The sequence below is a fragment of the Ambystoma mexicanum genome, chromosome 7q (genome assembly GCF_040938575.1).
Source record: "Ambystoma mexicanum isolate Mex_15411 chromosome 7q, UKY_AmexF1_1, whole genome shotgun sequence".
NCBI lineage: Eukaryota > Metazoa > Chordata > Amphibia > Caudata > Ambystomatidae > Ambystoma > Ambystoma mexicanum.
In genome coordinates this window covers 884,193,896-884,206,472 of record NC_090941.1, presented here as the reverse complement: position 1 = coordinate 884,206,472, position 12,577 = coordinate 884,193,896, and the positions used below count along the sequence as shown (strand labels likewise).

The window sequence follows — 12,577 nt, the reverse complement described above, 5'->3', positions numbered from 1 at the left end:
AGAATAAACCAATGGCCATCTAACTGAGAAAGCGTCAGTATCAGAAGTGGGGCAACAGGCTGCCTGGCTATGCGTGCAACCTACAGGCAGCCTTTTAAGTGGCGTAGGAAATTCAGGGGCGGGGGGTGTGGGCAGGGGGCGGCTTGCCTGATGGGCGTGGTCTAAGGCTTCATGGGCATGGCCTAAAGAAGAGCATGTAAAAATGCACAGGGGTGGTCTAAAGGGTGAGAATAAAAAGAAAGAGGTGAGCACGGAAGGGGATGGAGAGGATCAGAGAAGAGGGTAAGCAAAATAAAGGAGGCAAGGAAGAAAGAACAGGAAGGTAGCAAGGTGGTGATGCAAGAAAGAATATGGAAAGGGAACAGAAGGCAAAAAGAAACCTAACTGGAGGTGTGGGGAAGAAAACAAAAGAATGGACTGGAAGAGAGGAGGCAAAGGAAATAATGGAACCGAAAGAAGGAGAGATGGGGCGAAGGGAAAGGCAGGTAGGATCGAAGAGAAGTGGAAGGGGATAAAAGAAGTATGAGGAGGCAAATGAAGTGCCATAAAGAAGAGGTAGAGAACAGTAGGGGCGGAAAGGGAATACAAAGGAAGGGAGAAGGAAAAACAGCAGAGAAGGGGAAAATGGGGGGGAGGAGGAAAGACGAGAGATTTTAAGATAGCTTTCAAAGGAGATAGGAGAAAGAAGGGAAAGGAAGCAGGAGAAGGGAAAGGTGCAGAGTGGATGGGCGAGAGGAGGAAGGAAGAGAAAACGGGGAGAAAGGACACAAGGAGAGAGTGCAAAGGACAAGTAGGTAGTGCTGAGGCAGGCTTTTTAGTTAAATCTGGAGGCTGGGTAACAGGTGACCTCCTGCTTGTCGTTGCAAAGTCTCGCAGCCAGTGCATTGGTGAGAGGTGTTGGTGTAGGGGGAGGGCAGATGAAAAGGAAGAGAGAAGAGAAAAAAAGGAGGGTGAGATTGGAGGAAAAGGAAGGAGGAAGAACAATGAAAGACTGCAAAGGATGCAAGCAAATGGAAAGAAAGAAAACAAAGAGGACAACGAAAGAGAAGGGGAAAGACAGAAGGGGAGGACAAGAGAAGTGGAAAGGAGACAAGGGAAATAAAAGTGGGTAAGAAGAGAGAAGACAAGAGGAAGAGGCAGAAAGAGTAGGCAGTAAGGAAGCAAAGGAGAGGAGGGGGACTGATGATGTGGAGGAATAGAAGAGGAGGATGGGGTAAAGTGAAGGGGCAAGGAAGAGGGAAGGGAGAATGGGGAGGCAGAGATGGGTGAAAAAAAGTAGAAAGTATGATATGCGCTCCAGACCCGTAGGTGGCAGGGCGCAGTATAAGAAGATACAAGGCCTACATAGTTACATAGTTGCAGAATAACACAATGTACAATATACAGTGGACAAATATAGATCTCACATATATACAAGAAATACAATATACAAAGTGCAGTTTGCCAGATATTGCGCTAAATAATTACATTAGGTAGTGGGTGACTCGGGTCGGCTAGAGGTCAGTAGATATGAGATGTAGAATTGCATTTTTTCTGAAGTGTAGGTAGGGTTGGTCTGCTCTCAGGTCTTGTGGCAGTAGGTTCCAGATTTTAGCAGCCTTAACTGGGAAGCTATTTCCACCACTGATCGTGGTGAGCCTGTATCTGGGTATAGCCAGGCAGCTCTGGTAGGTCTGAGGGAAATTCTCCTGGGCAGTTTGTCCATCAGGTAACTGGGGGCAGAGTTATTAAGGCCTTTATGGGTCAGAGATAGCATCTTTAGCTGAATTTTATTATTAGTAGACAACCATTTATGTTGGCGTCTGATGGAGGAGATATATTGGCCTACTTTGAATCTTGTTGGCACCCCCAACCCCAACAACACACACACAAAAACATGCAAGTCAAGAAGGAGATGTATACAGAGAGAGGGCACGCTGCAAGACCCTACACCTGATGACTAGCAGTCATATTCAGACCACCATGTACACATGTCAACGTAGAGTTGCCCAGGTAAATGAACATGCAGAATACATGTCAGCGCGTGCCTGCTTTGATAAACTTCAAGTGCAGTAAACGGGGAGGTGGCCGTTTATTTTTACGTTTATCACACACCACACGCAGAGACTTCCAGCGGTGGCCGGCCGCTTCCTGCACCGTGTGGCATCACAATCAGAGCCTTACCTGATGGCAGATGTTGAAGCCGTGCACATCAGGAAAAGCACCAGCGCCATGAGGACTCCCGTCACCCCGGGCACTATAGAACAGAAAGGTAAAGCAATTTAGAGTCAGCTAGCCAATGCCCTACCGCACCATAGCATAGTCACGTCCGCACGCAGGAGAGCCTTCATTCGGTATTCACATCAGTATGTTCTTCAGTGACAGGCCCTCGTGCTTCATGCGATATTTTATCTGAAATAACATCTTGGAAACGGCTATATCACCATGGTGATGTGCGCAACGGAACCTCTCCTCGATTTCCCAACTCCCCCACAGCACCGTAAAACAAACAGCAATGTATTCGTATAGACACTTTTGGCCTAGTGAATTTCCATACCTGTACTAGTAGAACAGCGCTGCTCCATGCAGGCCCGTCCACCTCTCGCCGGTGGCGGGAGGCATGTTTTGCCATTACTACTTTAACCCCAATTCATGGTGCGGTGGCATCACGTAAAATACGGTAAACCCACTAAAGATCAACTTAACAAAATAGACGCAGCTGCGTCTTGGATGAATACGGGGCTGCTGCATTCGACTGAAAGCTACTGGACACAACAGCTAAATGCATACCTGCCAGCTCACACACCTCTGGCCGGTGTCACCCACCGTGGAGTCAGCTGTGCCCGTCTATTGATTTCAAAGGGGCATCACTCGTCAAAAGCAAAATCGCCCGATTTCACCTGCAGCTCAAAAGCTTGAGAGACACGCAACTGCCCAATCGCGGGCAGGCGAATTCAGCAGGTACACAGCACAGACACTCTTGCACCACTTGTGCAGCTGAATGTAGACCAGGTTGTTTATTGTCATCAAAGAATGTCCCATTCATTTGTCGAAGTAAATTACAACGTGGTAATTTACTTCGACACAATTACTTCGATGGGGTGGAGAGAGCGGTAGGGGTGTTTGGGGATGGGGTGGAGAGAGCGGTAGGGGTGTTTGGGGATGGGGTGGTAGTGGTGCGGAAGTTGGGGTCCTTTAATTTTTTATTAAAATGTGTAGTTCAATTGATGCAAAATAACACCTCTCCATCTATACACTGTTCTTGGACTGAAACGTGGTTTCTGATGGACACCATCACCTAGACACCCTACCTCTTCTTGAACCGGCTCAGTAACAGAAGCTTGTCTCATTAAAATAGACAATTGTCACAATCATTAAAAAACGGAGCACAAAACAGGCACATATTTTTTTTAAAAAGCAGAGAAAAAGAACCACTGTTCTGTCAAGCCTGGGACATCTACAATAATTAAAGTGTGTGTGCTTACATAGCAGTTCATGCAGGATGCATCCTGCTTCTCAGCACTGCAATGACACATTTTATCAACATACCATTTTTGGTATTCCATTTTTTTCAGCCTTGTAAAGATGAAAGGTTTGGTCCTGCCACAGGATTCGAACATGCAAAGTGTAGTCTGCTCTAATGTCAGAGACTAGTGTTTTATTCACGAGTATCCACCTGTCTTCTCTGTATCAGTTCCCATTAAATTGACAGCAGAAACAACCAATTGCAATTAAGGCACACACAACGTTCAGCTTTCAGCAAATAACAATGCCAGTGACACACAAAATGTAGAAAAAATGACATCACTAAGGAGGATGTATATTAAAACACATTTGTCATTTACCCTGAACCATAACAAACTTTCTTGCTTTGGTTGTGGCTAAAGCGCCAACTATAAGCCAAAGAGTATCATTTTTACAGTTTACAGCGGGAACTTCAACAGCTTATACAATATAGAATCACAGCGCCCAAATGTACCCATGTCACACATTTATAATTAATCTTCTCTTGTTTTTTGCTTTGCATTCTGAGACTTGTAGCCCTGAATTGATATCGTGAAAGCAAAACTACAGGTATGAATATGAAAATATAACGACAGTGCTCAATGAGCTTCTCCCTCCTGGAATCCTACAGCTTCATAGCTCTGCGAAGTTGATGACCAGTATGCATTACCAGTTGGTTATTTTTCAGGTCAGGGTTCCAGGTGATGTCATAGACAGCTCAAGCATTCTTCACACTGCCTGTAAAGTCATTGGTAATCCCTCAGTGGAAAGCATTCCCTCTCATTGATAGCTACCTTTGTATAATTCTTATTGTAGTGAATAGCTTATTGCTAACAATTACTTTTTCTAAATGCTCTGTCCTACAATGTCACTTCACCACAGTGGAAAACATTAACCGAGTTCCACTACTGTGACATCACAACTGAGGAATGCATCATCTTCTCTGCCTCTGCTGTGTCTCTAAAACCCAATGAAAGCAGATTAGTACCCGGCCAGGTGGGTATGGCGGCCTCCCAGCCAATGAGGAGGCTTGGAACGGGGTCCTTACCACACAGGGAAAGACTCTGCTCCAAGCCTCCTCGTAGCCAGAGGCTGCTAACTTCCCTCACCGGGAATCACGTAAGTGTACCCCCTGCGCCCCCTTGTCCCCACCCCACCCCACCTCACTTTTCCTCATATTTAAGGTGCCCCCTTCCCCTCCCCACTTACCTTCTGCTGCGTTGTCCCTTGCTGGCACCGGGAACAGGGCAGTTTCCGGAGCATCGCTTGCGCGCAAGCCGCCATGGAACGGGAGAAGGGACTACATGTAGTCCCTTCTCCCTTTCCATGGTGGCCATTTTCTTTGTTTATTTTTTTCCGTTCATTTCAATGGCCACATTGGAAAAGTAGAAGGGACAACATGCAGTCTCTTCCCCCCCCCATCCCTGGCGGGCATTTATTTTACTTTTTTTTTTCAGGTCGAGAAACGGGTTCAATGCTGTTTCTCAGCTTGAGAAAAAGTCTTTTAGCGCCCCAGAATGACATGTTGGGGTACTAATAGCAATAGAACCTTCGGGCTTGTAACTATCACACCAAGGACATTACCTGACCGGTAATGCCTCCCCCCTCCTCAGGTTCTATTGCTTCATTAACTCGTGAATGGTCTCACAGCACTTTCCTTGCATGGCAGAGGGCCTCTGAGCCCAACTGTAGTGCTGCTTTGTAAGTAAGCTGGAGCCACATGTCTGAAAGAAAGAGTCCCACGGTTTATGCGCTTCCATAGAGCTAAGTCATACTTGGAAGTTGCGCTCCCATTAAAATATCTTCTGATGGACACAGACAATGCTCAAGCTTTGGGAGGGATGGGTTGTAAAGTAGAGAAAGATGGGAGAGGGTGCCAAAACACCTTCAGGAGGAAAGCCCACTATATGACTCACGCACTCCAGCTCACCCCACTGTACCACACCCTGCTCACCTACTCTACTTCACCCTGCTCTCCCCACCCTAGCACACTGAACTCTACCTCATCCACTTTCTACACTCTGCCTGGCCCCAATCTACCTCGCCTGCTCTCCCCTATCTACCTCACTTCACTCTGCAGCACCCAACTCACTGAACTCTACATCTACACACTCAGGACAATCACCCACTCCTCCTTACCCTGCTTCCTCATTCAACTCCTCCATTCTACCTCACCCCACTCAGTAATTCTGCCTGATTCCGCTATACCTTGCTTTCCTCTATTTCACTCTGGCCACCTCAATCTTCCTCACCCTGTGCACTCTACTCTTCCTCATGCCACTCTACTTTACCACACTTACCCACTCCACCTCACCCAGCCCACGCTAACTCCAGCTTCTCTTCAAAACGTTGAAACGTTTTCTATAAAGTGTAACTGAAGAAGAGGAAGGTAAAGGAGGGTTAGGCGCTGCCTTTAGAGCTGGTACTCAAAGGGTGCGGGGAAGCCTGGTGCGGGGAGAGGTGGGAGTGGCACATGGGGAAGAGTTGAAGGCTGCCACTGGTGTCAGGGGCCAAATGGGGGAGTGGTGGGCATGGTATGAGTAAGGCTGACAGCTGCAACTGGTCTTTGGGTCTTAAAGGGGGGGCAACTGCCTTTGCGTCTGGATCAATTTTTTCCTACACAGCTGGGTGACGTTACCCTTGAACATTGCAAGCAGAAAGACGAGGAGCGTGGCCCTCGGTAGAAAAGGTAGTTGCCTTGTTGTTAGACCCATCAACGTTTACTATATTGATAACATGTATAAACAGTCTGCATACCATATTGCCCAGGCTGTGCTCAAATGTATTCATTCTCATCCTCTGCTGAAATAGTTTCTAGTGTATAATCAGGTAACAGGGGAGGAACACCCTTCTTTCTCTAAGCCACGGAATGGCAACATGGCAAAATGGCAGACAGACATCAAATGGGAAAAGGGGATGCAAGTCACTATTGCCATATGAAGCGACGGGATTGGCACTGATGTGGGAAAGGAGATGGTGGGAGTGAAAGGGTGGCTATGGGGGAGGAGAAGGCAAGAAGTTCAAGGAAGGGGGCGAGTGAGGACAAAATGGGGTACATGGGTGAGGGCCCAAACCCTGCTGATGCTCATTTACAATTTCTAGTTCAAAGGTAGGAGCAGACACCCCCACCTTGCTCTACAACTGAATGTCGACATGGTCTCTGATGTGATGCACTATACAGACAAGATATTGCAAAAGCCTTCTGTGAACGTCCAGCTTAGAGAATATCTAAAGCATAGTGGCTACTGTGTGTCAGGAGCACTAGCAGCAAAGTAACACCTTATGTCCCCTCAAAAGTTTGGGTGGGTGGCCCTCCCACTTCATGGAGTAGTCCAGCGCGGGTGGCCCTCCTACTTCATGGAGTAGTCCAGCGCTTCCTTCTCCGCCTCCTTCTCACACAGTGGGGATTCTTGGGGAGCCTCTGTTAATGTTTTAGCGCATCACCACATAGCAGAACACATTAGAGGAAGTAACAGAGGGGCGGGGGGCAGAGAGAGAGAGAATGGAGGTGTCATAAGGGAGAGTGAGCATACTGTAGCAGAAGAGAGATGTGAGGTATACAATCAAGTAATTCACTGAGCAGTAATAGAACATAAGGAACGCAAAACATACTGCAAAATGTGCCACGCCTCCTAGCTGCATGGGGCTCTCAACAGCCTCCTTCTGCAGGTGGGCAAACGTCAACTCTTGGGGGGTCGGGGGGTTCTGTTAAGATCAATCATATTATAATATCTGACAAGCCACGCTGGTTACCACTGAGGAATTAGCACCACTGTGAGTAGCTAGGAAAAACTAAGAACAGATCACTAAGGTTACCACTGAGGGATTAGCACCACTGTGAGTAGCTAGGAAAAACTAAGAACAGATCACTAAGGTTACCACTGAGGGATTAGCACCACTGTGAGTAGCTAGGAAAAACTAAGAACAGATCATTAAGGTTACCACTGAGGGATTAGCACCACTGTGAGCAGCTAGGAAAAACTAAGAACAGATCACTAAGGTTACCACTGAGGGATTAGCACCACTGTGAGTAGCTAGGAAAAACTAAGAACAGATCACTAAGGTTACCACTGAGGGATTAGCACCACTGTGAGTAGCTAGGAAAAACTAAGAACAGATCACTAAGGTTACCACTGAGGGATTAGCACCACTGTGAGTAGCTAGGAAAAACTAAGAACAGATCATTAAGGTTACCACTGAGGGATTAGCACCACTGTGAGTAGCTAGGAAAAACTAAGAACAGATCACTAAGGTTACCACTGAGGGATTAGCACCACTGTGAGTAGCTAGGAAAAACTAAGAACAGATCACTAAGGTTACCACTGAGGGATTAGCACCACTGTGAGTAGCTAGGAAAAACTAAGAACAGATCACTAAGGTTACCACTGAGGGATTAGCACCACTGTGAGTAGCTAGGAAAAACTAAGAACAGATCACTAAGGTTACCACTGAGGGATTAGCGCCACTGTGAGTAGCTAGGAAAAACTAAGAACAGATCACTAAGGTTACCACTGAGGGATTAGCGCCACTGTGAGTAGCTAGGAAAAACTAAGAACAGATCACTAAGGTTACCACTGAGGGATTAGCGCCACTGTGAGTAGCTAGGAAAAACTAAGAACAGATCACTAAGGTTACCACTGAGGGATTAGCGCCACTGTGAGTAGCTAGGAAAAACTAAGAACAGATCACTAAGGTTACCACTGAGGGATTAGCGCCACTGTGAGTAGCTAGGAAAAACTAAGAACAGATCACTAAGGTTACCACTGAGGGATTAGCACCACTGTGAGTAGCTAGGAAAAACTAAGAACAGATCACTAAGTTTACCACTGAGGGATTAGCACCACTGTGAGCAGCTAGGAAAAACTAAGAACAGATCACTAAGGTTACCACTGAGGAAGTAGCACCACTGTGAGCAGCTAGGAAAAACTAAGAACAGATCACTAAGGTTACCACTGAGGGATTAGCACCACTGTGAGTAGCTAGGAAAAACTAAGAACAGATCACTAAGGTTACCACTGAGGGATTAGAACCACTGTGAGTAGCTAGGAAAAACTAAGAACAGATCACTAAGGCAAAAAAATAGACTACCAGGAGGAGTTAGGGGAGTAATTGCTTCGGGCCGTAAAAAATGGGACCATGAAGGAGTTTGTGACACAATGAGTAAGGGACGACCAATGGAACAGAATGAAGATTTCCCTGCTTACTGCGCAGGGAGTCTTGGTTCTATTCAGGTCTAGTCGGCGAGCATTAGGCTTCAACTTCTTTAATATCATTCTTCAGAAGTTTCAACAATATAACTGAAAAAAGCTGAAAAATGTCTTCCACTACTTATTTTTCCTTTTTTCTTTTTCACAAACTACATTTCCCACTGTCTCTGTACTCCTTGACAGTGCTAGTCCAGTCTATGTGCCACTTCCTGTCTGTGAACTCCTCTTCCTTGGATGACCTGAACTGCACCTTTGCTGTAACTTTGTTTAACGAAAGTCTCAACCCAAACTTCTGGCTTTCAACTGCCTTGAACTCGCTGCATCTCGGCTGCACTTCCTTGCGCTCTCTAGGGAGTGCTGGTTCCTCGTCCTGCTGCTCAATTACCTTTCTGGTAATCTCCTATGGGACATCCAAGAGATATTGTCAGGGTGGAGGCAATGTACTGTTACTCTACTCATACATGCGTTTATTTATGATTCTTACAGTACATGCATAGGGTGGGAAATAAATGCTTGCCTTCTAGTCTTTAATAGAATCAAGACTCCCTGCACAGTAAGCAGGGGTAATCTTCATTCTTTGTCAAGACTGGAGGCGCGCATTATGCTTGTTGAAAGCTTCCCATAACAGTTGTTGCCATCCCTTGAATTGGCTTGAAGTATAATGTCTTAAATGTGATATCGCTGGCCCAGTCTGCCGCTTGCATAATATCTTCCAGTGTTACACCTCGTGAGAACGCTTTTGATGCCATAGCTCCTCTCACAGAATGAGTCCCAAATTTCTGCAAATCGATGCCTACTAGTTGCATCACTTTTCGCACCCATCTGGCTATCGTGGCCATTGCTACTGCTTGTGCTATCTGCAATTGCGTGGTATCGGCTGGTCTAAACTCTGCTGTTCTATCCTCGTATTGCCTGATACATGCCACTACACACAATCTCGGGTTACTCAGCAGATAGGGGTAAGATATAGACGTGGAGCTCGTCTTTGTCCTTTTAGCTAGTGTAAATGTCACTCCTTCCGGCCCCACGGTCTTCCTGTTCACCTCTAACTCCCTGATGTCCACCACTCTTCTGCATGATATTAGACATAACAGCATGGCTAGCTTCCGTGACAATTGTTTCTCATAATTGCAAATATCTTGGCTCTGGGTGCACCTTAAATTGTGCTCCTTTTATGAGCCTTACTACTGATGGGTGTTCTCCCACCAGGGCTCCCTCTATGGGTAAGTGTCCAGCAGATATTGCTGACCTGTAAACTCTGATGGTTCTGAAGGCTTTACCACCTTGTAATAGGTGGGCTAGAAAGTTAAGAATTGCTACTAAAGGTGCTGAAATGGGATTAACATTTTTCCCTCTGCCCCAGATCGACCATTTGTTCCACGCAGTGTCGTAGCTCCTCCTTGTGGATGGTGCCCACAATTCTGGGATGAGCCTGGCAGCCTGTGCCAAAATGCCTGGCAGCGCCCAGGGTCTCCTGATATCCTGCACGCTAGATTGCGGGAGAGTCCCTTTCACTCTCAGAGGATGAAACAACCCAGCTGGGTCCTGTGAGCAAGTGTTCCTCATCCGGGAGGATCCGCAGGAAGTCCACGGACAGTTCCACCAGGGTCAGAAACCATACTTGTGATTTCCACATCAGAGTTATCAAAACCACGTCCACACTCTCTCGCTGGCATTTCGATAACACCCTACTCAACATCATGAAGGGGGGAAAGGCGTAATGTAGACTCCCCCTCCAATCTTGCAGGAATGGGTCTGTTCCATGCGCGGAGGGTTCTATCCTCCAGATGAAATAGCTGTTCGTCTGCGCGTTCAGTCGTGACGCAAACAGATCGGTGTGCACTGAAGCCCCCAAAACTAGTCCAGTTGCTGGAATATCTATACGCTCAATTTCCAAACACTGGAATCCAACAGGCACCGGGAGTACCAGTCTGCTACTATGTTAAGCGTCCCTGGCAGGTATTCTGCTGTGACTGAGGTCCCTGACCACAGGCAAAAATGCCAGAAGTCCTTCGCCAGATCCGCTAGGAGTTTGGTCTTGGTTCCTCCCAGGTGATTGATGTACCTGACTGCGGATATGTTGTCCATCTTGAGCAGGACGCAGGAACTGACTCTCCCCTTCGTAAATGCTCTGACCGCAAAGGATCCAGCTGGTAGCTCTAAGCAGTTTATGTGGAGCTGTAATTCTTCTGTGCTCCATTTCCCTCCTGTCTCTAGTGAGCCGCACCTCGCTCCCCACCTATCCTGCTGGCATCTGATTCTACTACTCAGGTCGGGTCGGTCTCCAAATATGGCCCACCCATTCCAGGTGTCGATATTCTTCAACCACCACTCTGGTTCTGTGACAGAATCACGATCTAGGGGCACCAATTGGTGGTATCTTAGTCCCTGTTGTAGATGTCTGATCTTTAGTCTCTGTAGGGCTTGATAATGCAAGGGTCCTGGAAATATGGCCTGGATGGATGATCCTAGCAGTCTCACTATCCTTGCCAAGATGCTGGGGGATACTGTTTGCTAGCTCAGACAAGCTCTGATTTCTTTTTTGATGTCCCGGATCTTCCTGGCTGGCAATTCTAACGTCGCTTTTTTTGGTGTCTAGCACAAAGCCTAGGAAGTCCAGTCTCTTTGCTGGGGTCATGTCTGATTTATCCTAATTCACCAGGAACCCCAGCGAGGAGAGGAGCTCCTTCACCCATGCTGCCTGGTACATTAGAGTCCCAGATCTTTGGCTAGCAGCAGCATGTCCTCTAAGTATATGATCATCGGGATCCCTTTCTCCCTGATCGATGCTGCTACTGGTTTCATGAGCTTGATGAACGCCCATGGCGCCAAAGCTAGTCCGAAGAGCATCATTTTGAATTGCCAGAACTGTCCATCCCAGCTGAAAGGAATGGTCAAAATTCGGCTTGTACTTCTTGTTCTGCAACTAATCTCCTTCTCTTAAGGTATCTCTCAGCTGATGTGTTCCCTCCATTTTGAAATGGCGGTATAAAATCCAGCTGTACAATTCCTTCAAGTTTATGGCAGATCGTAATTTCTCTTTCCTGTGCACTAAAAACATATTATTTATGAACCTTGGCCTGACTTGCAGTGCTTTGTGGCTCCCTTTTGTTCAAGCTGTCTCTGTTCCTGGTGCAAGCTCTCTCTCTGATTGTTTATCATGCATGGTCTGGTGTCTTGCACCGGCTCTTGCACAAACTCTAAGTGCAGCCCCTGGCTGTCTGCAATACCCATGCATCGCTTGTAAGCGTGTGCCAGCTCGGCCATTACTGTTGCGTCCCCCCGAAATGCAATTTCTCACCTGTGGCGGAAACTTGGCCTCGTCCTGGACCTCTGCCTCAGCAGCCTCATGGGAACTGCCCTCTGCTGGGAAAGAATTTGAGTCATGCTGCTTGCTTTCCCAGTAATGGGCTCTATTGTTGTGTGGTATTCTACCTCCTTGAAAGAGGCGGCTCGACCTCGATAGATGCTGGTCACAGCAAAAACTCTTCTTGGGAATATTTTCCGGATCGAGGCTTGGGCTTTCTCAAGGGACGTGTAGGTCCCCACAAATATCCCCATTTTTCTGCCGAAAGTCTCTCCGAACAGGAGGCCCTGTGCTGCTTCTCCTGCATCGTAGGTCGCAAGGTCTCCTAGCTTTGTGTCCATATTTAGTGGGAGCACTCCTCAACTTTCTGATGAAATGGCGCAATTCGAATTTCCCAGTAAGAATGCCGCTCTCTGTGCCCAATTTGCCAATGCTTCCGGGACCGCTTCTTCGTCGGTGTCCAATATCTTAGCTAATGGACCTTTGAGGTCCAGTACTTTATCTAGACAGCTCCTCCAGGACCTGTCCATGTCTTTGCGTGGATCTTTGGCTGTTTTAGTAACAAACGCTAGCATTTTAG

The 12,577-nt window shown here is 47.1% G+C and overlaps 1 protein-coding gene across 1 annotated transcript in view; it reads right to left on the bottom strand.

Moving 5' to 3' along the window:
- NOX4 (NADPH oxidase 4) overlaps nucleotides 1-12,577 on the bottom strand; it is a 1,243,038-nt gene that overhangs the window by 951,402 nt on the left and 279,059 nt on the right. Inside the window, exon 7 of the mRNA XM_069639431.1 lies at nucleotides 2,164-2,236. Coding sequence (XP_069495532.1) covers nucleotides 2,164-2,236 — 73 coding nt within the window. The remainder of the gene's footprint in view (nucleotides 1-2,163; nucleotides 2,237-12,577) is intronic.